The following is a 24419-nucleotide window of genomic DNA, read 5'->3' on the forward strand; positions in this document are numbered from 1 at the left end:
ACCACTGTGGGAACACCCAGAGGCTGCAGGCACAGCGAGGGCTGGTGGTCGTGGTGCTGTGCAGACGTGGGGTGAGCACGTGGGGATGCAAAATGACACATGCCAGGCTAGCCCAGGGAGAGGAGAAGGGGTAGTTTGGTTGTTAAAGCCTGGCAGGAGGCACCGTGGGTGGGTCTGAGCAGCTGTTTTTTGGAAGGTAGAAATGAGGAGAACTGCATGAATCTTGATGAAGCTGTTGGGGTGAATTGCCAGTTGGCAGCGACCTGAGCTGTCCCCAGGAGGATTGGCAAGAGGGGCTTCAGTCAGATCCAAGCACAGGGAGATGGGAAGAGCTGCATGGAGACCAAGGGAGCCAAGAGGGGGTGGACAGTAGCTTTGCTGGTGCAGTGAAGGTGGCAACACTGGAGCATTAAGACAGCAGGGATCAACTCTACTGTGAAGGTCTTAAGAAGGTGGTTCGGGAGTTTTATTTTGCTGCTGAGAAACTAGAAACCAGTGGAAGAACCTGATGAGGTGAGTTGGGAGAGAGACTGGTGAGAAAAATACCTTAGGAAGCTGTTTTTTTGAATTTTTGGGTAAACTGGGTATCATGAAGAAGTTGCAGAAACCAGATCTGAAAATACAGTCTTGAATGAAGTGCTTGGTTTCCCAGCTGGATGCTGGGAGGAGTTTTGCACAATGTTAGTATTTCCCCAGTAATAAGGGACACCAGGAAGGAGACAAACGCAGGCATTCCAGGTTTGGTAGGAAAACAGCAGTGTTGGTCATGGCTAAAGGCACTAAGATGGTGCTCTGGGATTTTTGTTTTAAGTTAGGTATGTCCATCATCATCAACGTGGCATTGTGGAACAGAGGTGAGATCTGTAGGAAGGTTGATAGAGAAGGTGGTTGGAATGAAGAAGGATTATAGTTAGTCGTGGGAATAGATAACACACAAATGAGCATTCAAGAGAGAAGATCTGCACAGAGCCTTCTGGTAAAGAAGTAGAAGGCAGGAGACTGTTCATTTTCTCCATGACGCATCTCAAGAGTGATGGAAGATATCATGTCAGTGCAGAAGCTTCCAAAGTCTTGTTCTTTTCATGTTTGGTCAGTCATTTCCAAAGCAACAGAGAATGAATCTCTTTGTCTGATTTGACTGATCAGTTTGATTGATGTCAGACATCCAGCCATTGGCCTGGGGTGGAGACCATAGAAATTGGAGTGAAAATGGTTGGGTGGGAATAAAATGTTGAGTTTGCAGGTGGGAAGGGGGAAACTGGAAGGGACTGTTTGCTGATGATGTACTTGGATTGCATGTGGTCAGGAAAGGGAGATGAGGGGACAGCCTGCGGGGAGGAAGGGAAGTCCTCTGCAGTTGGCACAGAGCATGAGATGAGGTGTAACCACCACCGTGGGGTCATCTCAAAGGTTGAGGACTTTAGTGTGAACAGTGGCAAGGCTACGAAGAGGAGATGGCAGGAGAAGAACATGTTGATAATTATGCTAATGCTGCTTCAGAGGAGACAATGTTTGACTGGCCAGTTCCATGTTTTCTGGAGGAATTGAGGGTTCCAGGTCCCTGGGCAGGCCGTAGATGTTGACACAAATGAAAATGCATCTCTCAGTGCCTAGGGGGGCTGTTCCTGCCGGGGGGGGGGCTGTTCCTGCCGGGGGGGGGCTGTTCCTGCCGGGGGGGGGCTGTTCCTGCCGGGGGGGGCTGTTCCTGCCGGGGGGGGGCTGTTCCTGCCTGTGGCTTTGGTTATGGAGCAGAAGGGAAAGACTTTCCAACTTTCCCTTCTTGACAAGCCCATGTTGTGCAGAGCTTCCCCAGGAGTCTCTTGATTTGAATTGATACCAACCCAGGATTATCTTTTCCCCTTCCTTTCCCTGCAGTGGCTTAATGAAGCAAAGATTATTCAAAGACTTGTGGAGCTGATCCATTCAAGCCAAGATGAGGACGTGAGTATGACAAGACTGGGGTTTGACTTTGGGTGGTGGGTCCTGTAGGGTCCAGAAGAATCTCTCTGTGTCTCTTCAGTAATGCCCAGGTGACTTCTGGAAGGAGCTGATCTGTCTGGATGACCATCCTGTCCTCTGGTTGCCAAGCTCAACACCAACATGTGTTGCTGTATTTTTAGTCTGGTTTTGACTCCTTTTACTGCCAGTCTCTTAGTTCATCTGCTGCTGCATCAGTTCCTCTCAGCAGTTGCTGGAACTCCCTTGGTTTCAGAAGGGAGCAGCTATTTGAAACAGGCTGTTGAAACACATTTTAATTATCAGTTTGCTGTAACTTTCAGTTCTTTTTAGACCACAAGTAAGTAGGTATTTTGATATAAAATGTGGAAGATACAGTTCTCTGAGCCTGTGAGAAGGACCTGCTGAGAGTTAAGTGCTCTTTTTCCCTTTTTTTTTCCCCCAATAATCTTTACAAACCACAAGCTCTAGATTTCAGTTTCCTACACTAATATTTCACGTTTGGGTGCTGAGTGCCAGCCCTGCTGCTGAGCAGGACAACCCCAAGGAAGCCGCGCTGGCTGGGAAGGGGGCACTGGATACCAGATCCCTGTGGGTGCCAGCAGCAAAGAACTGGGTGGCACAGGATTCTTCTGGTATAGTGTTAGAGTGATTCCCTCCTTGTCACAGCAAAAATTGCCTCTCTTGAGAGGAAAAACGTGGGAAGCAAGGTGGAGATTTGGGCACCCTCTGCTGAGCTGCCCAAGGGGGAAAGACTCACCCACAGCTCAAGGTGCACATCCAGGAGCTGCAGAGGGTCTTTGATTGAGGGGCAGAATGAGAGGATTAACTTATCAAAATACTACTTTAAAGCCTTTTAATACATAGTAATTAAATTGTATCAAGTGATTTATGTTTCTTCATGCAGAAAACCCCCTGAGTACTGAGACCAAAGAATGAGGAGCTTGTCTTTGAAATTTACAGGTTAACACAGTTGGTTGGGGAGAGAAAAAAATAGAATCCTCACTTTCTGAAACCTTTACCTGCATTTCATTGCCAGGTTCAGGAAGGCCTCCTCTTTGGTTTTAAAACCTGTTAATGCTTCTAATAATTTGCACCAGGGTTGTATTTAACAGATGAATGATCTAGAGCACAGCAGTGCCTGTTCTGGGAGCTCCTGCTTTATTCTGTTCCTTGTGGTCCCACCTGCCTTACATGGTCCCTGGCAGCAGAATGAGCCAAACGGAGGCACTGGCACTGAGATGTGCTCTGTGTTCTTGTTTGCAGAGGCAATCAAATGCTTCCCAGACCCTATGTGATATCATCAGATTGAGCAGAGACCAGAGCAATCAACTCCAGGATATACCTGAGCCTGATCCACTTCTCACAGCACTGGAATCGTAAGTACTTGTCAGAGAACTGTTGCCAAACTAATTGCTACTAGTATTGTCCCTGACTGATTGCCCTAAAGAGACACAGACCAGCAGTGAGTAGTCTTAAGCCTCTGCTTAACTCTTGGCATTTGTCCCAACCATTTAATGTCATTTTCAAACTGCAGCTTCGCTGAGTCGCCTGTCTTGAGGTTCTTGGGGTTTGGAGCTCTGTCTGAAGGCAGGAGGTTGGGGTTGGTGATCCCCAAAACTCACAACCTCATTCAGGACAAGGCAGTACTGGTGAGTGTGTCAGAACACTTGTAGTGAGTGTGTCAGAACACTACTAGTCAAGTGCCATGGCAGTGGTTGAGGGAAATCCCATAAAGGCAAATCTTCATATCCCTGGCTTGAGCCTGTTCCTTGGTGCCAGGTGTGACTCGGATGCAAAGGTTCAGCCACACTTGGCCAAGCAGTGACTGTTGTTCCTCCCTGGTGAATGTGTTGCCCCATATGAGCACATTTCAGATCTTCAAGTGGCTGAGCCCTGAAGTCTCCCCTGCACACTGGAAATGCCTCCGTAGCCCTCCCTGATTCCTCACAAGGTGTATGTGTGGCTAGATGGTGACAGTTCAGATCTCCTCTCTGGGTGCCATCCCTGTGGATCCTTTAATACTTCAGAGTTGGTGTCAGCTCATCCCTGTTCCTCAGGGCTCTGTCACCTGTGACCACCCTGAGCTCTTTGTGTCCCAGAAACATAGAATCACAGAATGGTGGAGGTTGGAAGGGACCTTAGAAGATCATCAGATCCCACCCCCCCTGCTATGAGCAGGGACACCTCCCCTAGACCAGGCTGCACAAAACCCAAACCTTGTGCAGAGCTTCAGTTGGAGACACGTCCCAGTGCACACACCTCATTGTGTAGTCACTTTCTACCTTCCCATTGATCAACTTCGCAGAGAAGATTTGTAAATAGAAATGTTATTGTCTGTGATGAGGCCTGGGAGTTTGGCTGGTAAAAGGTGAAAAGGTCTTTTGGTTCATGACTGTTTTGTCCTGTTTGCACATGGTCTGGCGTGACTGGCTTGAAGGTGACCTGTCACTACAGTGGTGGTGGGGCATCTAGTGAATGCCACCACTTGGGAACTGTTGGGGTGGGGGTTGTTGTAAAGATGTCACCTACTCCTAAAATGGTACTAGGCACAGTTGGCAGAAGGAGCCTTTGTCGTGCAGGGGTTTGGCTTTGGCTAGAAGGTGTTCTCTGGGCAAAAGGGTGTAAGGATGCTTGTGGTCCCAGCTGGTGGTGCTCAGCACCTCCTGCCAGAACCTGCCCCTTGTGTGTCCAGGCAATTTGAGGGAAACTTGGAAGAATTTTTTAAAATTTCATTTAAGAATTTAAATTTTAAATTAAAGTTTTGTGGTTTTTAAAATCCAGAGATAATTTATGTCATATCACTGATGAGAAACTTGCACATTCAAAAAGCACTTGATTAGGAGTTATTTCCCAAACAATGTTGAATTGTGTACCAGAAAATGTTGGGTTTTCAAGGTCAGTCTCTCCCCCAGACACAGTTTCTTGCTCCTCATAATGCAGTTTTAAATGACTAGTGTTAGCATGTTGAACACTTCTATATTTGCTGCAAACCTAAAAACATTTCCTACATATTCAACATGAGATTAAGACCAAAAAAGGCTCTTTGAGGCCCAAAGAAGCTGTTGTGACAGGGATGAAACAAGAGGCTTGCAGTGAATTATGCAGAATCTATAATTACAGCTTAAATTTCCTCTTTTACATGTGTTTGTTGACCCAGAGCTTTTGTAATGACATTGCTGGTCTCCTCCTGGCCCTGAGCATTGGGGGCACCTGTTGGGGCAGGAGCTGGTGTGTGTGGGTGACAGCAGGATGTGACACGTGTTGTGCAGAGGCCCTGGAGAGCCCTGGTCTCTGTTCTCAGCAGCTTAGAGTCATCAGATCCCAGGATGGTCTGCGTTGGAAAGGACCTCAAAGCCCAGCCCATCCCATCCCACACCTGCCATGGGCAGGGACACCTCCCACCATTCCAGGCTGCTCCAAGCCCCATCCAACCTGCCCTTCAACACTGCCAGGGATGGGGCAGCCACAGCTTCCCTGGGCAACCTGGGCCAGGCTCTCCCCACCCTCACAGCCCAGAATTTCTCCCTCCCATCTCAGCTCCAGCTCCCTCTGCCAGCTGGAAACCCTTCCCCCTGCTCCCATCCCTCCCTGCCCTTGTCCCAAGCCCCTCCCCAGCTTTCCTGGAGCCCTTCCAGGCACTGGAACTTCCACAAGCTCGACATGTAACTCCTCCCCTGAAAGAAACTGCTTCTTCTGAAATGTTGTTCCTGCAGAAATAAGGAGGTCTGACCTTTGGCCCATGTCCTACCATAAGGTTTTCTTACCAGACAGCACCATGTTGGATTTTTAGTGCAGACTGGGTTGGATTCAGTGCAGATTTCATTCCCCACTGTGGAGCCTCCAGCATCTCATCCAGCCTGTGTCAGTTTGGAGCCCTGTAAAGTTTGGGGATGAGTGTCCAGCTGGGTTGTTTCACCTTGGAAGCCCAGGACCTTTAACTAGACTCATGATTCATGTGGTGGGACTTGTGGTGGGCCATGGAGGATGTGGGACTTCTAGACTTTCTCAGTAGCTCTGGAGCCCTGTGCTGCCTGAGGTAGAAGGTCTTTCCTGAGAGCCTCTGTGATACCAGGGGTAGAATTTAAGCAGGTTTCTCCAGGGAATCAGCCAAAGCTGCAGTTTGAAGCTTGGCTCGTGCCTTGCTCAGATGGGCTTTAGCCTCTTCCCCCTATCTCCTTCCTCCCTCCCCATCACCCTCTCTGCCCTGCTGGGCTCAAGCACAACCTGTAACTTCAATGAGATAAATACAAATATTTTTGCTCTTTCTCAGAGCACTTTTCTAAAAGTCATTGTGCCACTTCACTGCTTAGGAAGAAAAATATTTTGGAATAGAAGGTGATTTTTGCACAACCTGCCCCTCTGCTGAAGGTCCCAGCTCATTACTTTCCTTGGCCAATTTCCCAAGCATTACTGGGAACCTTTGATCTTTGGATGACTTTTTCAAAATCTGTGGGTCATGAATTAATGATCAGCTAGTGCAGCAAGGAGTCATGATCAGGGTTATGGAACAAATACCAGATTTTCAGTAAGAGTTGGCTACTTAATCGTTTTTCCTGACTCTGCCTCTTGTGCTGGTGCTGATGGAGTGGATTTCGATGCCACTTATTAAAATAATTGTCTCTCATGAATTATTCATGTGCATTATAGTTTTATCTCATGTTTTATTTATGTAAATATAAATGAGATTATTACTTTTTTTTTTTTCAAATGTTAGAAAATAGTAAAAAATGAGACTGTGAACTTGAGTAACACAGTTTTAGCTGGATGTTTGACTCAGCCAGTCCTGAAAAGGCACCTGCTGAATGCAGGGCTTTGGAGACCTGGCAGTGAAACCACAGAGTCACTGTGGCAAAGAGTCTGAGTGCAGGGGTGGAAATGGGCCCTGCTGCACTCCAGTAACTGAGGATGAGCAGCAGTCCCAGCCTAAACCTCCTTCCCTCCTGTCTACTACCCACTTTGTGGGTGCTTTTTATTTTTGTGCTAATTATTCTTCAATTCCAAGGCCGTGTCAGGATGATTTTCTGTGCTGGAAAGGAGCAGCATTGTCGTGTGTTCCAGCTCCAACAGTCTCAGCACCTCACGTGGTGATCCCTCCACCTGGCCCCAAATCTGTTAGTGTTTGGAAGGCTTCTCATCCTAGTTTAAGGGCTTAAAGAGATTAGCATATTTCAAGGGGATAATAGCTAAGACTACTAAAAAGGTACCTATTATTTACAGTTTGCATTTGTTGCCTTCTATTCCCAGGTCCTGGCTCATCTGCCAGTGGCAAGTGATAAGGGGTGGCTCCCCCTGTTTGTTCTCCTTCATCTGCAGTTCTGGTGGATAATTTGAGCCTGTCAGCTCATAGCTTCATGTTAGCTTGAACAAATGGAATTGACTGAGTTTACGTTTGAGTTGAGTTCCAGTGTGTAATTAGGAGGTATATCCTGGTGATAAAGGAGAACGAAACTCAGGTGGGAGTCCAGGTGTCTATAATAAGGTCTTGCCTTACTGGTAAAGAAACAAGCTCAGAAACCTGGTCTAGAACCATTCTTCTGATGTGAGACTGAGAGGAATGGCTTTATTCTTCCTCAAATAAAAAGATAAATTACAGCCGTTTTCCTCAGGAGACCCAGAAGTGGATATTTTGTGATTAAAGCAATTGCCAAATACTTGTAATTCTTACACTGCTGATGTGTGTTGGTCAACAGGCAGGAATGTGTGGAGCAACTCCTGAAGAACATGTTTGATGGAGAACAGACTGAAAACTGCATAGTGAATGGCACACAGGTTCTTCTAACACTGCTGGAAACACGGCGCTCTGGGTGAGTCTCCGCTCGCTGCTCGGGCAGGAGCAGTTTCAGCAACTCCAGCCCAGTTCTGCTGAGGCTGAAAGAGGGAATGTTTTGACCTGGTCTGAAGTGCTGTCCAGAAATGAGGACAAGAAAAGCTGCTTGGGTTTTTCAGTGCAGTGGCTGGACCACCTCATGGCAGGTTGTACCAGTTGGAAACTGGGCCCTGCTGTGACGGCTTCTAGTTCTCCTGCACATGTGCAGGGAGATCTTGTTGGTAACCATAGAATCATGGAATCACAGGAGGGTTTGGGTGGGAAGGGACCTTAAAGCCCACCCAGTCCCACGCTGGCCATGGGCAGGGACACCTCCCACCAGCCCAGGCTGCTCCAGGCCCCATCCAACCTGCCCTTCAACACTGCCAGGGATGGGGCAGCCACAGCTTCCCTGGGCAACCTGGGCCAGGCTCTCCCCACCCTCACAGCCCAGAATTTCTCCCTCACATCTCAGCTCCAGCTCCCTCTGCCAGCTGGAAACCCTTCCCCCTGCTCCCATCCCTCCCTGCCCTTGGCCCAAGCCCCTCCCCAGCTTTCCTGGAGCCCCTTCAGGCACTGGAAGGTGCTCTCAGGTCTCCCTGGAGCCTTCTCTTCTCCAGGCTGAACACCCCCTCTCCCAGCCTGTCTCCAGAGCAGAGCTGCTCCAGCCCTCCCATCATCTCCATGGCCTCCTCTGGACTCTCTCCAACAGCTCCATGTCCTACTGGTGTTGGGGACCCCAGAGGTGTCCCCAGCCCTGCAGGGGGGTCTCACGAGAGAAGGACTATCCACTCCCTGACCCGGCTGGTCACACTTAATGCCCAAAACTCAAAAGAAACCTGCCCTGTCCCTGAGGACAAAGGAAGACACTGAAATTCTCATTTTCTAAAAAAGGAGGAACTAAGGAAGGGTGAAGGAGATAACGGGCAATCAGGAAGAGGTGCTGGAGAGCAGGACAGGGCAGGCACTGGGCAAAGTTGTCAGGTAGAAAGTCATATGTAGAGTTGAAAACAAAAACCTGAGATCTGAATTCTGCCATGTCTTGTGCCCAGGATCTCTGCAGGTGATGAGCTGGAGCCTTGGGGGTTCCCACCAAGCCCATTTCTACCTTCCTGGAATGACATCTCATTACTGAAGTGTTTCTTTTACTCCCATGTCAGACATGGCTGTTGGAGAGGGCTGGTGGTGGTTGGTGTAACGTGCTGCTTGCCAGGCGAGGGGTGGGATTCTGAGCACAGCCACGGGCCTGCTCAGGGGTTGTTGCATCAGTTGCTGTATTTCTGTGCATCTTTCTGAGCACTTGGGGAAGGTTTACAGTTTTTCACAAATGTTTATAGTATCGTTTGCTTGTCAAATGTTTGGGAAGTTTGAAACACCAGGAAACCCTCGAGTTGTTTGTCAGCTCTGCAGGCAGGTTATTGTCTGCCTTCCCACCCACCTCCTGCACAGCTTTGATTATCTGCGTATCATCTCATAAATCATGTATTGATACAGTGTAATTATGTAAAGATCTTCAGTAGCTGGAAATTACTGTTTTTCATTTTCATAGTTATTTTTCCAGAGAAAATTACCAACGTGGACAGTGTGACTGGAGATTGTTTGAAGATGTTGTCAAATCTTCTCTGTTGTGCTTTTCTCTGCAGGGTGGAAGGACTGATGGACTCGTACACTCAGGGATTTGAAAGGTCTTACACTGTCAATAGCAGCATCTTGCATGGTATTGAACCAAGGCTAAAGGATTTCCACCAGCTGCTGCTCAGCCCTCCCAAGGTAAAGCAGCTCAGCCTTTCTCAGGAGCACATGGCTCCTCATCTGTTTTCTGGGTTTCCCTCTCCTGATGCACAGCTTCCTGGGGATTGTCTGAATTCCCCTGCTGCTGGGGCAGGCAATTGTCTCTTGAAGAAAAAGTCACACTTAATCACAGAATCATGGGGTTGGTTTGAGTGGGAAGGAACCTTAAAGATCACCCAGTGCCACCCCTCCCGCCATTCCAGGCTGCTCCAAGCCCCATCCAACTGCCAGGGATGGGGCAGCCACAGCTTCCCTGGGCAACCTGGGCCAGGCTCTCCCCACCCTCACAGCCCAGAACTTCTCCCTCACATCTCAGCTCCAGCTCCCTCTGCCAGCTGGAAACCCTTCCCCCTGCTCCCATCCCTCCCTGCCCTTGTCCTGAGTCCCTCCCCAGCTTTCCTGGAGCCCCTTCAGGCACTGGAAGGTGCTCTCAGGTCTCCCTGGAGCCTTCTCTTCTCCAGGCTGAACACCCCAACTCTCAGGTTTAAGGTGTAGAATCAGGTGTTTCAGGACTGGGAAGCAGGAATTTAAAGCCAGTACAAGGTGTTTGAGTAAAATGAAGAAGTAGGGATGTGTTGGGACTGGTGGCTTGTGTAAAGTTGGTGAGGGAGTGAGGAGAAAGCAGCTGGTTACTTAGTGGATATTTTGATTTTAATCCTCATTCTGGAAGTAAAATCTCACAGTCATCACAGGACAGTGTCCTCTGTGTAAGAAGGTGGTTTAGGTTTATCTCAGATAATATTTCTGAAATGAACTAGTTAGTTTAGTCAGATCATGGTGCACATACACCCAGGAAAGTGCTGACCTTTGCTGAGGTGTTCATTATCTGTTTCCCTGACAGAAAACATCAATCCTGACTACAATTGGTGTCTTGGAGGAGCCTCTGGGGAACGCTCGTCTTCATGGGTCTCGCCTGATTGCTGCTCTGCTTCACACAAACACTCCCAGTATTAATCAGGAACTATGCAGACTCAGTACCATGAACTTATTACTTGTGAGTAATAACACAGTGGGACACTGAGTGGGGACAGGGGAGCAGCTCTTCCCTGGGAACAGGGAAGAGTTTCTCCCCCTTTCCTCTGTTTCAGTGCAGGGTAGTTTGTTCCTTGTGTGTTGATGTCTAATTATTTTTCTCATCTGCTGAACACAGATCTCAGAAGAGCTTTTGTTATACAAACACAGTAACTATTTGGAGCTGAACCTCATGCTCCACATTTCTGTTTACAGCAGTTCAGTCGTGTGCACCAAACCTGTCTGGTCATGGGGAGAGCCTGGGTGGGTTGGAGCTGCTCTTGTCACACTGAGAGCTGATCTAGCTGTGAACAGGGACCTGTTGGGAAAACTGCCCGTCTGACCTGGGCAGTCTGTCAGAGAATTGTTTTTATACTTAGAAATCATTTAGTTAATATTTGTCTCATGAGAAATCCAGCCACAGAAGAGGGAACAGTTTCTCAGTGTGTGTGCTGAGGTCTGGGTGTGCACATGGTGCCACTGTGCTCATTTTATTGGGAATTGCAGCAGAGCACAGTCAGCTCTAAGTGGAGTCTGTGGCATTTAGGGAAATTTGTTTTAGTGAAATTGCTGATGAAACAGCTAGTTGGGAAGTGTTCTCATATCATTTGGTTGTTAAGAATGGGAGGATTGATCCAGAGTGAATTTTTTTGTTTCCCATTATGTTCCAGGATTTATTTTTTAAATACACGTGGAATAACTTTTTGCATTTCCAAGTGGAATTGTCCATAGCAGCTATTCTCTCACACTCTGTGCAAGAGGGAAAAACAACTGCTAATGACTTAGAGAGCAAAGAAGAGGTGCTGAATGGAAACGTGGCCACAGAGAACACAGGGACTGCAGGAAACGCCACCGAGAACCTCATGGTTACTCATGTAAGTCTGGCTGTGTCACCTGAGCACTGCAGGCTGGTTGGTGCTGCCTCCAGAGGCACGAGCAAGAGCATTGTATGATGAGCTGTTCAAGAGCAGGGAGTTTATTTAAAGTGTCTGCGTACAACTTGGGTCTGTCATTTCTGGGTGGAAATGCATTTGCTTTTATACCTTTGGTTTTAGGCCTCAGTTACAAAATCAAGATCCCACCCCTCTCACTCAGTGGGCCTGGAAGCCACTGCTATTTCATTTGTTTAGTAAAGATGCATATCAGTTTGCACACAAAAATAAAGATAACTGCAAGTCACTAACTACGTTGGGACTTCTGCATCGTGGCCCCAGTGGTGAACATTTTTTATTGTGTTTGTAAGATGTTCCTTGTGGCTGCTCAGGTGCAGCCCAGAAGCAGCTGGAGGTGGTTTTAGGGATTGCTCCTTTCCCTGCATCCTCTGAGAAGGCAAAATGAGAATGAAGAAACTTGGATCTCTTGGGAGAGAGAAGTGCTGAACTTCAAGTTCTTGTTCAGCAGGAGGGAGGGAACAAACAAAAGTAACTCCAGCTCAGTGCAGACTTCCTGAGGCATGAGTCTGTCTTTGGCAAACTTCTGAAATGTTCTTCCCATCTCTTTTCTTTCCCCTCCAGCTGTTCCAGAAATGCTGCCTCGTGCAAAGGATACTGGACGCCTGGGAAGCCAATGACAAAATACAGTAAGGGAGCTGGGGCTCAGGAGGCTCTTCTTGTAGGGCTGCAGGTTTATAGTGTGGCCTTGAAATATTCTTCACATTATTTGGATCATTAATTTTAAGCGTGTGCGAAATTATTTAGGTTTCAATTGTGTTTTGAAATTAGGATCATTTGCATGTTAAAAAGCAGATTCACCCAGTATCATTTGGCATATAATTTGAAAGCAGGATTTTCATTTAAAGAATCAGAGCAAACTAGCCCAGATACACAATAGAGATCTTTGCTGCATCCTCAGGAAATCACATGGCACATGAGTTACACAGAGTATTCACTTTGAAAAGCATGTTTATATTTCCCTAGAGTGAGCAGCTGTGGGGAAACTGAGGTGGGCAAGAATTTAGCTCCAGATTTGCCCCACGTTTAATACTCTTCACTTTACAAACCACTTGGGTTTCATGCTGATTGCAAAGATAAGAACTAAATAATAAAGGAAAAAACCTGGAAGAGTTAAAGTGAAGATACTATCCAGGCTTCTGTTTCAGTGTCCATCAAAATGTTTTGGTCCTCCCTCACTATTTTGAGCTCTTCATGGCTTCAAAATGCTTTGTAGCCCCACTGCAATTATTTCAGGCTGTCAGACCATAATTGGTGGGTTGAGGTTTGGTTGGATTGTTTTGTTGTTTGGTTTGGTTTAGTTTTGGTTTGGGGTCTGGTTTTTTTTTTTCCCCTTCCTGCAATCCCTTGGGCTGTTGCTGACAAGTTTTGCTGACAGTTTTATTGCACAACTATCATGGGGCACAGTTTTGTAGGTGAGAAAGATCTGTGGTTGCAGCTTAACAGTTTTCTTAATTAAATTAGATAGGAACTGGAGCTCATACATATTTCATGCCAAACAGTTCCAGTCACCACGTTGGAAAGAATTTTAATGGCAAGAAGAAAAAATACTGAGTTGACAGGGAGGTGTCTGAGCTGGGGGGCTTGAAGCAGCTTGAGTTTATACGAAAGTTGTTGTCAAGCACTGGGAGCCCCAGGGCAGAGATTCCAAGCTCAGAGCTTGGGAATTAGTTCTTAAAAATCATCAGCAAGAGTGTTGGGAATGTATTTTCCTGTTATATTCCTGCGACATTTCTCCTTGTTTTTGGTGGAATTCTGTGTAGTTTTAGTTACTGGGTATGTTCTTGGTGAAGGACTCTCTTAACTGCTGGAATTCAGCTTCCAGGTAACCCATGTAGTTCTTTCTCTGCAGTCGATTTGATCTCCCTGGGTAATGAGAACTGAGAACAAGCCTGGTCAGTGTGAGCTGGTGGGAAACCACAGCTTAATCTGGTGCTTTTTTGCCCCTTCTTATTCATGTAAATGTAATAACCAGTTGGGACAGGGTTGATAGAAAGTATTTGAAAGCATTGAAATAAAAATGAATATTGTTCAAAATAAAAGTAAATATTTCCTACAGGAAAGCTGGGGAGGGACTTTTCACCAGAGAGGGCAGTGATGGGAGCAGGGGGAAGGGTTTCCAGCTGGGAGAGGGAGCTGGAGCTGAGATGTGAGGGAGAAATTCTGGGCTGTGAGGGTGGGGAGAGCCTGGCCCAGGTTGCCCAGGGAAGCTGTGGCTGCCCCATCCCTGGCAGTGTTGAAGGGCAGGTTGGCTGGGGCTTGGAGCAGCCTGGAATGGTGGGAGATGTCCCTGCCCATGGTGGGGGGTGGGATGGGCTGGGCTTTGAGGTCCCTTCCCACCTAGACCAGTCTGTGTTTCCATGCCTGCAGGTCTGCTGTCAGCATCCAGCAGTGGGTTCAGGACTGCTCAGCTCAGACAAAACCTTGTGTAGTCCCTCCCAGAGCTGGAGGGACAGAGTTGGAGCAGACAGCTCCAGCAGTGCTGGGGACTGCTTGTGTCACCCCTCACCTTGGCTTGCTGAGCAAGCTGAGCTTGGCAGGTTTGCTGGAAACCATACATGTCCTGGAGAGCCCCAGGACGGTGCTGGCAGAGCGTGCGAGCGTTTGTCTGGGCTTCTCAGCACCTTAAAGGCAGAAATGCTGCTTCTAAATGTGCCTCTGTGGCATTTCTTACCCCTCAGCTGCCACCAGGGCTTACATATTTCTTCCTAAATCTCATCAGTCTTAGCTCTGAGCATGGCTGGGCCATGACAGTGGTTATGACCGTTACCCTGGGGGTGACCATCACCCTGGGGTTCCCATGCCTGGTGGTGACCATCACCCTGGGGTTCCTGGTCATGTTACTACTGGCTGTTTCTCTTCTCCAGGGCAGAAGGTGGCATGAGGCGAGGCAACATGGGCCACCTGACCCGCATCGCCAACGCTGTGGTGCAGAACATGGAGAAGGGCCCCATGCAGACCCAAATTAGTGAGTTCATTAAAGGTACGTGCTGCCTTCTCCCTTCCTTTTTTCTTGATGAATCAACCTTGCAGGCCTTTCAGAAAAGCTTTTCTTGCATCTATTTGGAGAGGGTCCCTTTTATAATGAAAAGAATTTCCAATTAGTTATCACAACTTCCCATAATGTAAAAAACACGTCTGGACCAAACTTGGTTGCTCTTCATTTTCACACAATTCTACTGAAATTGTTGGAACTTGATTTTTGCAGCTGGAGGCTGGAGGAACCTTGTGCTTCTTTTCACCTGGATTTATATTTACAGGGCCTTGGGGGGTGTTTATAAATGGTGTTTCTGTGCCTCCTAACTCTTGTACCTGTCCCAGAGGAGGCGATACCAGAGTAGACAATGGCACAGTCTCAACATGTCCCCTTTGCTGGAGATAACCCCACTGCCAGGCTCTGTCCATCAAGTCTTCATCAGGCTTTGAGAGCTGGTTCTACCTGACGTGTGTGTGAGAGGAATGAGATTTTCTACCCGTGGGCACAGAGATGGGTTGAGTTTCCATTTTTGGGCTCTGACAAACAGATGAAATGTTGACACAGGAACATGGGGTGTTGTCAGATCTACATGAGAATGGAGAAGTCTCAAATATTGCAGTAAAGACTGAAAGTTCCACCACTCAGGGTTATTTCTCTCTGTTGTTTTACTGTCGTGGGGCTGGCTGGGATAAGAACTTCATTCACAGCAACCAGGGACTTGGGGGGGATGGTCTTTCCAAGGTAGCTCCTGCTCAGAGACTGGCCAAGCATCAGTCTGCTGGTGGGAGGTGGTGAGTGAGTGTCTTCACATCGCTCCTTTTGAGGTTTTTTTCCCCTCTTTGCCCCACTTACTAGGCTTCCTTTATCTCAACCCATGAGTTTTTCTCACTCTTGGTCTTCTAATTCTCCCTCCATCCTGCCGTGGGGTGGAGGGATTGAGCAGCTGGGTGGGTGCTCAGTGGCTGGATGGGGTCAACCCAACACAGTCAACGTGAAATAAAAGGAAGAAATAAGGAGGTGGCTGAATCACCATCCCTGGAGGGGTTTCAAAGCCATGTAGATGGTACTGATATGGATTAGTGATGGCCTTGGCAGGGCTGGGATAACAGTTGAACTTGATGATCTCAAAGGTCTTTTCCAACCAAAATAATTCTGTGGTTATAAGAAAAAAGTAGAGCTTAAGGCATGTGTGGTTTTCAGAAAGCTCATAAGAGTCATGGAAGGGCTTGGGTTGGGAGGGACCTTAAAGATCATCCCAACACCCCTGCAAGGGCAGGGACACTTCCCACTAGACCAGGTTGCTCAAAATCCCATCTGGAACACTTCTGGGTATGGGGCAGCCAAGCTGTAGAAGTTCTGTGTCTTGAGAAAGATGTTCCTTTCTCCGCAGAATTTGCCAGTTTTAGAAAATGATGAAGACAACGTGTTGGACTTTGCAGAGCACTTCCATGAGGCACTTAGCTCATGGGCAGGGGGCCGCGTCTGCTCCAAACCCTCCAGGTCACCTGTGGGGCTGAGTGACTTCTCATGAGTTGTGGTTGATGGTGACCTTCTCATTCCAGAGCTACCTGAAGACTGCAGAGGGAGGTGGGAGAGCTTCGTGGAGGAGACGCTGACGGAAACAAACAGGAGGAATACGGTGGATTTGGTGAGAAGAGTGAACCTTTGCCTGCTTTGGATAGGTTGTCTTCTGGGCTTCGTTTGCCTGAAAGGGAAGAGATGTTGCTGGGGTTTTGTGCTTCTTTTGGTTGTTTTTGTGAAGTGAGCTTACAGAGGCAGAGTGTTTGTAGGAAACCTTCTCCCTGCCAGTCCTTCAAGCAGCAGCACCTCTGATCCGTGTTGGCAAACTCTGATCCATGTTGAACTCTGATCCTGTTCCTGGGTTACTCATTGGGACAGTTTTTGCCTTCTGGAGAGTTTTCTCTCTGTATGTGTGGGATAAAAGTATCTGAGCTTTCTTAGCTGTCACTTGTGCTTATCTTCTTGTCCTTCTTTCAGGTGAGCACTCACCATCTGCACTCTTCCAGTGAGGATGAAGACATTGAGAGTGCTTTTCCCAATGAACTTTCTCTCCAGCAGGTGAGTTGCCTACGTGCTCTTTACTGTTCCTGGGAGGCTTGCTTCTCTGGTCCACCCTTGATCCATCCTAGTGTAGAGCAGCTTCCTAAATTTCACTCTTCCTCAGTGTGTTCAGCTCTTTGGTGTTTCTCCAGTAAGTTACTTGCGTGGCCCAGACTCCAATTGGGAATATATTTGGCTCAGACTGCAGTGCCAGTCACAGCAACATGATGAGGGTGGGGAGAGCCTGGCCCAGGTTGCCCAGAGAAGCTGTGGCTGCCCCATCCCTGGCAGTGTTGAAGGGCAGGTTGGATGGGGCTTGGAGCAGCCTGGAATGGTGGGAGGTGTCCCTGCTCATGCAGGGGTGGGACTGGGTGGGCTTTGAGGTCCCTTCCAACCCGAACCATTCCATGATTCTGTGATTCCGTGATGTGCCACGTTCCTGAGGCACTGCAGATTTCTTGCTCTGTCCCTGGTTCTTTCCACACTTGGCTGGTGGGTGGTCCTGGTGGTGCATACCAGCTGCTGGAGTTCCCAGCCAAAGAGGTGCTGTGCATCCCCTACCTTCAGCAGGCCCAGAATTGCTGGAGGGCTTCTGCTTCCCCTTGGACTGTGCAGATGTCTATTAGAAACCATGCTGACATGTAGCAGTTAACAGGGGCAGTGGGAGCAGCAAAAAGCCTTGGCTTGGGGAGAAATGAAGGTAATTAAGTGTTCATTTACGTTTAGCAAAGATCTTGGGATCCTCAAAATCTGAGGGACTCTGCTACAGCTCCAGCAAATCTATGGAAGCTGCTTCTCAGGGTGAAGTATTTAATTAAGTTCTTCCAACCTGTTTTGAAGCCAAGAACACACAGAGCATTAACAGAACATATGGATTTCATGTGGAACATATGGAATGGTTGGTTGGAAGGGACCTTAAAGATCATCTAGTTCCAATCCCCCTCCGTGGGCAGGGACACCTCCCAGCAGCCCAGGCTGCTCCAAGCCCCATCCAACCTGCCCTTCAACACTGCCAGGGATGGGGCAGCCACAGCTTCTCTGGGCAACCTGGGCCAGGGTCTCCCGACCCTCACAGCCCAGAATTTCTCCCTCACATCTCAGCTCCAGCTCCCTCTTCCAGTTTTGATCCATTACCCCTTGTCCTCTCACTACCAACCCTTGTCCCAAGTCCTTCCTGGGGGGACTTTCCTGGAGCCCCTTCAGGTTTTCCTCAGCTGATACCTAGAAAGCACATAAAGAAAGGGAAGTGCATTTCCTTGGGGGGAAAAAAAAGTTGTTTTGTCTTTGACAGTGACAAGTATCAACAGAAATATCATCAGGAGCCCTCAGAGCTCCTCAGGTGGGGACACAGGTGCCTCCTGTCACCTCCAGGGGAGTCACAACAAGGTGCAGCTGCAGGGATGCAGGTTTGAAGGCTTCCCTGTAGCAGGAGTGGGCTGCTCACCAGTGTCCAGAACTATCTTCCAAATGGGAGAAATTATCAAAAAAAGTAAAGTTCTCAAAAAAAAGAGCAGGTGTGAGATTCTGTCTGGAGGCAGAAGCAGTTGTTTTCATAAACAGGGAAAGGGGCATGGATGAGTGGGCAAGGATGTGAGCAGAAGCATGGCTGAAAGACTTGAGGAAACCAGAGGTGTGGCAGGTGAGGGTGTTGCTCAAAGACACATGGAGTTGTTCTTCATTCTTCCTGGGGAGCATCCAGGGGAGGCAGTGAACTTGTAAAGTGATTTGTGTTAGAGAAGGTGAGATGGTGGTGGGAGTGGTCAGAGGTGTGGAACATGTCACAGGAAGAGAATTGAGAGATTTTGGTCCACTTGGTGGAGACAAGACAAGGCATGAGCCTCATCCTACAAGGAAGAGGGATTTAAAGGAAGTGAGACGCACCCTCTTGATGTCCATAGTGGGTATAAGCTGCAGCAGGATGCATCTCACACTGCTTCAGGGGAAGCCAAAGAAGGGAAAAATCCCAACACGGCAGCCTTGTGACAGAACAGTGAAGCCAACAAATGGTTTCCTAGGAAAAATCTGATCATTTTCCTTGGAAGAAGTGAAGAGCAGCTCAGAGAAGCATCTCTCCAGGACTTGGAGAAGTCTGATCCTGCTTTGAGATCATGGAATCACAGAATGGTGAAGGTTGAAAGGGACCTTAAAGGTCATCAGGTTCCAAACTCCCTGCCATGAGCAGGGACACTTGGGCGGAGACGATTTCTCAAAGTTCATCAGTTTTCTCTGATTTCAGTGCTTTTTAGCCTGTGTTTCCAGGGAGCCCAGTTTCATGGACACCTGTGGGCACCTTGGTAACAGCCTGTTCTGCTTCCATTGCTCAGGCCTTCTCCGAGTACCAGATCCAGCAGATGACAGCCAACTTTGTGGATCAGTTTGGCTTCAACGACGAGGAGTTTGCAGACCAGGATGATAATATCAAGTAAGTTTATAAGACTTCAAGAGGCTTTATGTGCAGCATTTCAGCCTCTTGGCATCTAATCTTTCTTCTTTCTGGTCCAGGTTTTAAAACGAAGCTTCCTCCTTTGGTTTGAAACAGAAAGCTGATCAGGGCTTGGAAAACAGATGACTTTCTTTTCCTAGGAGCCCACCCCTGATCTCCAAAGGCAGTTGTAGAGCCAAGGCAAAGTGCTGCTTCATTTTGAAGAAAAACAGTTTTTACTAAAGCACACAGTGACTATCCAGCCATGTTCTGGAATCAATGGCACGAAGCAAAGCACTGGAGCCAAGTGCAGGCAATTACACAGATGTTCTCCAGTGGCATTAAGTCCTTATTGAAATTAGGAGTAGAAAGAATAGTGTTCTGATGAAGTCCACAGAAAATGCTGCCATTTCCTCTCATGGGAATAAGGAAACAGATAAAGCAGGAGCAAATAATAGTTCAAAGGAGCAGCTAGAGGTGGATTTAATGCTCTATGACTTTGAGTTCAGTGTTCAGAGGTGGAGCTGCTTTCATAGAGGAGCTGCTGCAGCTTATCTCACCTTAAACTGTAGCTAAGGGATTTACTGGGACTGTAATTATCCCACTTGTCCATAATGGTGCAGAAATGGTAACAATTTAGTATTTATTCACTGACAGGAGAGTTTTCCAGGAGGGCACCCAGAGTATTTCCTGCTCATCCATTTTGCCTGTTCACTTTCACCTTGTGGCAACGTTGGTCTCAATCACAGTGTAATAACTTGTCATCCAAGGTGGCAGGACTTGCTGGGGCTGGTGCTCACGGGCCAGGAAATGTTGGGTTTGTTCTGCAAAGAGCTGCAAGGTCCTGGAATCCTGACATAAACTGGAAGCTCTGAGCCCATGGCCCGTGGCTCCCACTGGCTGCTCCACATCTCAGGAGTGGAGGATGCTTTTGCTAGGCCTGCTCACACCCTGTGCTTAGCAACTGCTGAGCTCCATGAAATACCTTCAGTGAAATCACAAGGTGGAAATAGTTTGGCTGCTTCAGAGTTGCTTTCAAGCATGGATGAGAGCAGAGTAATAAGGACATGAGATCCTCGGGGTCTTAGGAACTCTGCAGCCAAACAGCTGGGAGCTGTTCTAACATGGAGAAAGATTCTGGAGCCCAGCTTTCCCATATATTTTTCCCTTGAGCATTTTAGGTGTCCAGAACTTTAATAAGGCAAAAAAATTCCAGACTAGAATGAAAGTTTAATTGAACATGGGTTGCTTAGTTCTGCACACGTTTGAAAATCAAAATGCAATTTTAACTTGTTACTGGTTAGCAGCAAACACTGAACGTGTGGGTGTTCAGGTGGAGGGGAAGAGGCAGCTTGTGTGAGGAGCTGCTGAAGGCAGCAGCTTGAAAATGAACATGAAACTGAACAAAACCTGAGAGGTGTGCTACCCTCCTCTGGATTGGTCATTGCAAAAGAAGAATTTACCATAATAGTATTTTTTTTTTTACTATAACATTGTTCTGGTCTTGAATCTTCTGAGAATGCTGCTCCCTGTCATCTGCTTTCCAGGTGCTGGGAACTCTTGCAGACATGAATTTTAACACTTCAAGAAGTATTAATAATGATTCAACGTCCTGGTGATTTGCATGACAGAACAGTTGTCTTTACATTTCAAAAGTGTTATTTTCTTTTAAAGATGCGGTGAAAAATCTCCTGTAAGACTTGAAAGGTGCTGGGAGGTTGGAGTTTCCTGGTCTGTAGCACCCTCTGCTGTTCTGACATCAAACTCTCTTAGGTCCAAACTAGAAATTAGGTCATTTAATGATTTTTGCAGCTTTCATGTCTTTGTAATGCAGGGGATTGTTGAGCCCCTGGTAACCCAAGATTCCCTGAGGTTACAGGGATTATTACAGTGGGCAGGGGCAATCCCATCTGGGTATCCCTAGAGATAACCCACCCTGTGGGGTTCAGTCCCCTCTGCATCCTCTCATACTGAGGAACCCAAATGGAATTCATAGAAACATGGAATGGTTTGGGTTGGAAGGGACCTTAAAGATCATCTAGATCAAACCCCCTGCCATGGGCAGGGACACCTCCCACCATTCCAGGCTGCTCCAAGCCCCATCCAACCTGCCCTTCAACACTGCCAGGGATGGGGCAGCCACAGCTTCCCTGGGCAACCTGGGCCAGGCTCTCCCCACCCTCACAGCCCAGAATTTCCTCCTAATTCTTGGTGAATGTAGGACTGGAATCCCAGAGCAGTTGGGTGCAGCTCCTTCCCTTCTATATTAATTATGAGTTGGGTTTTTTTTCCACTAAGATTTAAGCCTGGAGAGGAGAAGGGCTCTGGGGAGACCTTAGAGCACCTTCCAGTGCTTGAAGGGGCTCCAGGAAAGATGGGAAGGGACCTGGGGCAAGGGCAGGGAGTGAGAGGACAAGGGGCAATGGTCTTAAACTAGAGCAGGAGAAATTTAGATCAGACACTTCTTTACTCTGAGGGTGGTGAAGCACTGGAACAGGTTGCCCAGAGAGGTGGTGGAGGCCCCATCCTTGGAAACATTCAAGGTCAGGCTTGATGAAGCTCTGAGTGAGCTGATTTAGTTAAAAAGGTCCCTGTGCACTGCAGGGGAGGCTGGACTAGTTGACCTTGAAAAGGTCCCTTCCAGCCCCACACATTCTGTGAGTCAATGATTCTAAGATGTAGTTCAGCTGGTGAAAAAACTGAATTAAGCCATTATGCTCCATAGGTGCCACGAGAGTTGCAAAGTAACAGCCAGACATTGCTGTGGGGGCCATGAAGCCTCAAAATATCAACAAGGTCATGAGAAAAGTTGTCCAATCCAGCGGGTGGATCAGACCCAGACCTGAACATCCCACAGATATTTTTAAATATTAAAAAATAATCTTCCATCTCAAAGACAGGAGAGCAAATTCAGGAGGCACTTGGTGGTCACAGGCAGTGTCTCTCCATGGTTAGCTGTCCTCTGGTCCAGTCCTGGGGCTGCAGAAGTCCTTTCTCTCTCCGTGCCATCACTGACAGCTCTTTCCCCTCTTCCTGCAGTGCTCCCTTTGACAGGATCGCCGAGATCAACTTCAACATCGACGCTGACGATGACAGTGTGAGTGGGGCTGGGGACACTGATTGAGCAGGACAGATTCCAGGGAGCTCGTTTGCTTTGGCTGTGGGCGTCTTGGAAGGAACAAAAGCCATGATGTGTTATTTTTGGTAAATGCAAACTGGTGACTGGGCTCAGAGCTGAGCCCTGTTCAGGGACTCGGGGCATCACATGAACCCCCAGGGAACCTCCTTGTGCTTTTTGTGTTGAGCATCTTCAGAAGCTGTAACTCCTGACACTGGATGGTGTGTTCTGTCTTGATCACAGACTTATCCTGGTTGGAAAATACATTTAAAATAATCAAGTCTAACCATTAATTCAACCCTGCCAAGTCCAGAGCTAACCCGTGTCCTTCAGCACCACCCCTCCAGGGCTTGGAGAGTCAACCACCTCCCTGGTCAGCTTGTGCTGGCCCTTTCCTCTTGTCCCATCACTTGTTCCTGGGGAGCAGAGCCCGACCCCCCTGGCTCCAACCTCCTCTCAGGCAGCTGCAGAGCCAGCAGGTCTCCCCTCAGCCTCCTTTGCTGCAGGCTCAACACCCCCAGCTCCCTCAGCTGCTCCTCACAAGTTCTCCAGCCCCTTCTCCTTGAGCTCCAGCCCCTTCCCCAGCTCCGGGGCCCTTCCCTGGACACGCTCCAGCCCCTCCATGTCCTTCTTGTCCTGAGGGGCCCAGCCCTGACCCCAGGATTCCAGGTGTCCCCTCCCCAGTGCCCAGCACAGGGGGACCATCCCTGCCCTGCTCCTGCTGGCCACCCCAGTGCTGACACAAGCCAGGATGCTGGTGGCCTCCTTGGCCCCCTGGACAGATCCTGCTCTCCTGGACCTACTCCCTCCACACTGTGCTGTTGTTGCTCTTCCACAACTGAGCGTTGCTTGTTGCTCAGCTTGGGATGGAGAGTGGAATAAATGCAGAACCTTTCTGGTCCCAGTTGTGCACAGATGTTCTGTGAACTTCCTCATCATTCAGGTTCTTGTTTCTGTCTCCAAAGGATGAATGGGGTTTGATTTCCTTTTCATATTGTTTCAGCCCAACGCTTCCCTGTTCGAGGCCTGCTGCAACGAGAGGATCCAGCAGTTTGATGACAATGAGGAGGAAGAAGATATCTGGGAAGAGAAGGAGATCACCTATGCAACCCAAGTCAAATCAAGAACACGGTAGGGTGAAAACAAGAGATTGAGGATTTATTTTTTCCCCCTAAACGCTGTGAAACTGGAGTTCAGTGCATGTTTAACTTTTTGTTTATGTGCTGGGAGGGCTTTTTCTGACATAAACCCGGGTGCTTTCTGCGTCATGCTGCTGCAGAAAGAGGTGGTGGGTCGTCTTGAATGTGAAACAAAGATCCAGTTGGAGGGAGTGCAGCAGTGATGGAGACCCTCAATTACTGGGGCTATCATTAAAGAAATGTTTTTAACTCTCACTTAGTTTGAATTCCTTAGAACTTCCTCCTTTCCTCACGTTTTGAGAGGAGGAGAGTGAAGCACGGAAGGTTGAGGGCAGGAGACAGAATATTCTTCAAAATGTCAAGAAAAGAGAAGTTATTTTTTGCCTGAGGAGTGACCCCCTGTGATGCTTTTCTGCCATTGCAAATCATTCCCTGTTTCTCATGCCTTTGACATAGTCAGTTATTAAATCAAGTTACCCCTGTAATTCTAAGCCTGAAAAAATAATCGAATGGGACAGGAAAAAGGGCCAAGACTTTAGTGTTTCTGAGCATCAATCAGTGGATTGTCTGGTTGGTGCAGAGCGCTGCCACCAGCCTGCTCCTCCCCTCCTTTCTGCTGCTTTGCCTGCTCATGTCCATCTCCAGCCCTGAATGTGTCACTGCAGGGGACTCCACATGAAAACTCTGCAGATGCATTTTGACAAGGAAGGCACTTGGGCTGTGTCTGGAGGAGCCCCTGCTGTTCCCTGCACGAGCCCTGGACCTCCTGGGGAGGTGATCCCTGGGAGAGGCACTGGGCAGCTCCTGGTCACCTCTCCATTTGTGGTTCCCCCCCAAGGCAGGGGCTGAGGGATGAACTGGCTGCTCAAAGGGTTTTACTAATTCTGAGCTTTGTGGTTTAGATTTGGAGCATCTCAGACCTCAGAGAGTTCATCAAAAAGTGATCTTGAGAACGGAGATCATGACGGTAGTGTGGACTCGGAAGAGGAGGAGGAAGCAGAGCAGCAGCCACCTCCTTCCTCAGCAAACAACAGCAAGAGTAATATTTCTGAGCAGAAAGACTCGGACTCCTCTGAAGGTAAAGAGCTTAAACCAGCAGCAGCCTGTTTGGAAGGAGCTCTGTGACATCTCTGCAGGACTGGGCAGAGTACTGAGTTTCTGGGACTGGGCCGGAGTTCCACCTCT

The 24419-nt window shown here is 48.2% G+C and overlaps 1 protein-coding gene across 3 annotated transcripts in view; it reads left to right on the forward strand.

The window, feature by feature from the left end:
* Positions 1–24419, forward strand: part of PPP6R2 (protein phosphatase 6 regulatory subunit 2) — a 98416-nt gene that overhangs the window by 56834 nt on the left and 17163 nt on the right. For all 3 annotated transcript variants that reach the window (XM_051612181.1, XM_051612198.1, XM_051612189.1), the window contains exons 6-19: positions 1876–1941; positions 3223–3335; positions 7650–7763; positions 9409–9535; positions 10398–10550; positions 11239–11442; positions 12082–12146; positions 14385–14500; positions 16057–16142; positions 16493–16573; positions 18880–18977; positions 22017–22074; positions 23099–23226; positions 24137–24312. In XM_051612181.1, coding sequence (XP_051468141.1) covers positions 1876–1941; positions 3223–3335; positions 7650–7763; positions 9409–9535; positions 10398–10550; positions 11239–11442; positions 12082–12146; positions 14385–14500; positions 16057–16142; positions 16493–16573; positions 18880–18977; positions 22017–22074; positions 23099–23226; positions 24137–24312 — 1585 coding nt within the window. The remainder of the gene's footprint in view (positions 1–1875; positions 1942–3222; positions 3336–7649; positions 7764–9408; positions 9536–10397; positions 10551–11238; positions 11443–12081; positions 12147–14384; positions 14501–16056; positions 16143–16492; positions 16574–18879; positions 18978–22016; positions 22075–23098; positions 23227–24136; positions 24313–24419) is intronic.

The sequence above is a fragment of the Apus apus genome, chromosome 1, assembly GCF_020740795.1.
Source record: "Apus apus isolate bApuApu2 chromosome 1, bApuApu2.pri.cur, whole genome shotgun sequence".
Lineage (NCBI taxonomy): Eukaryota > Metazoa > Chordata > Aves > Apodiformes > Apodidae > Apus > Apus apus.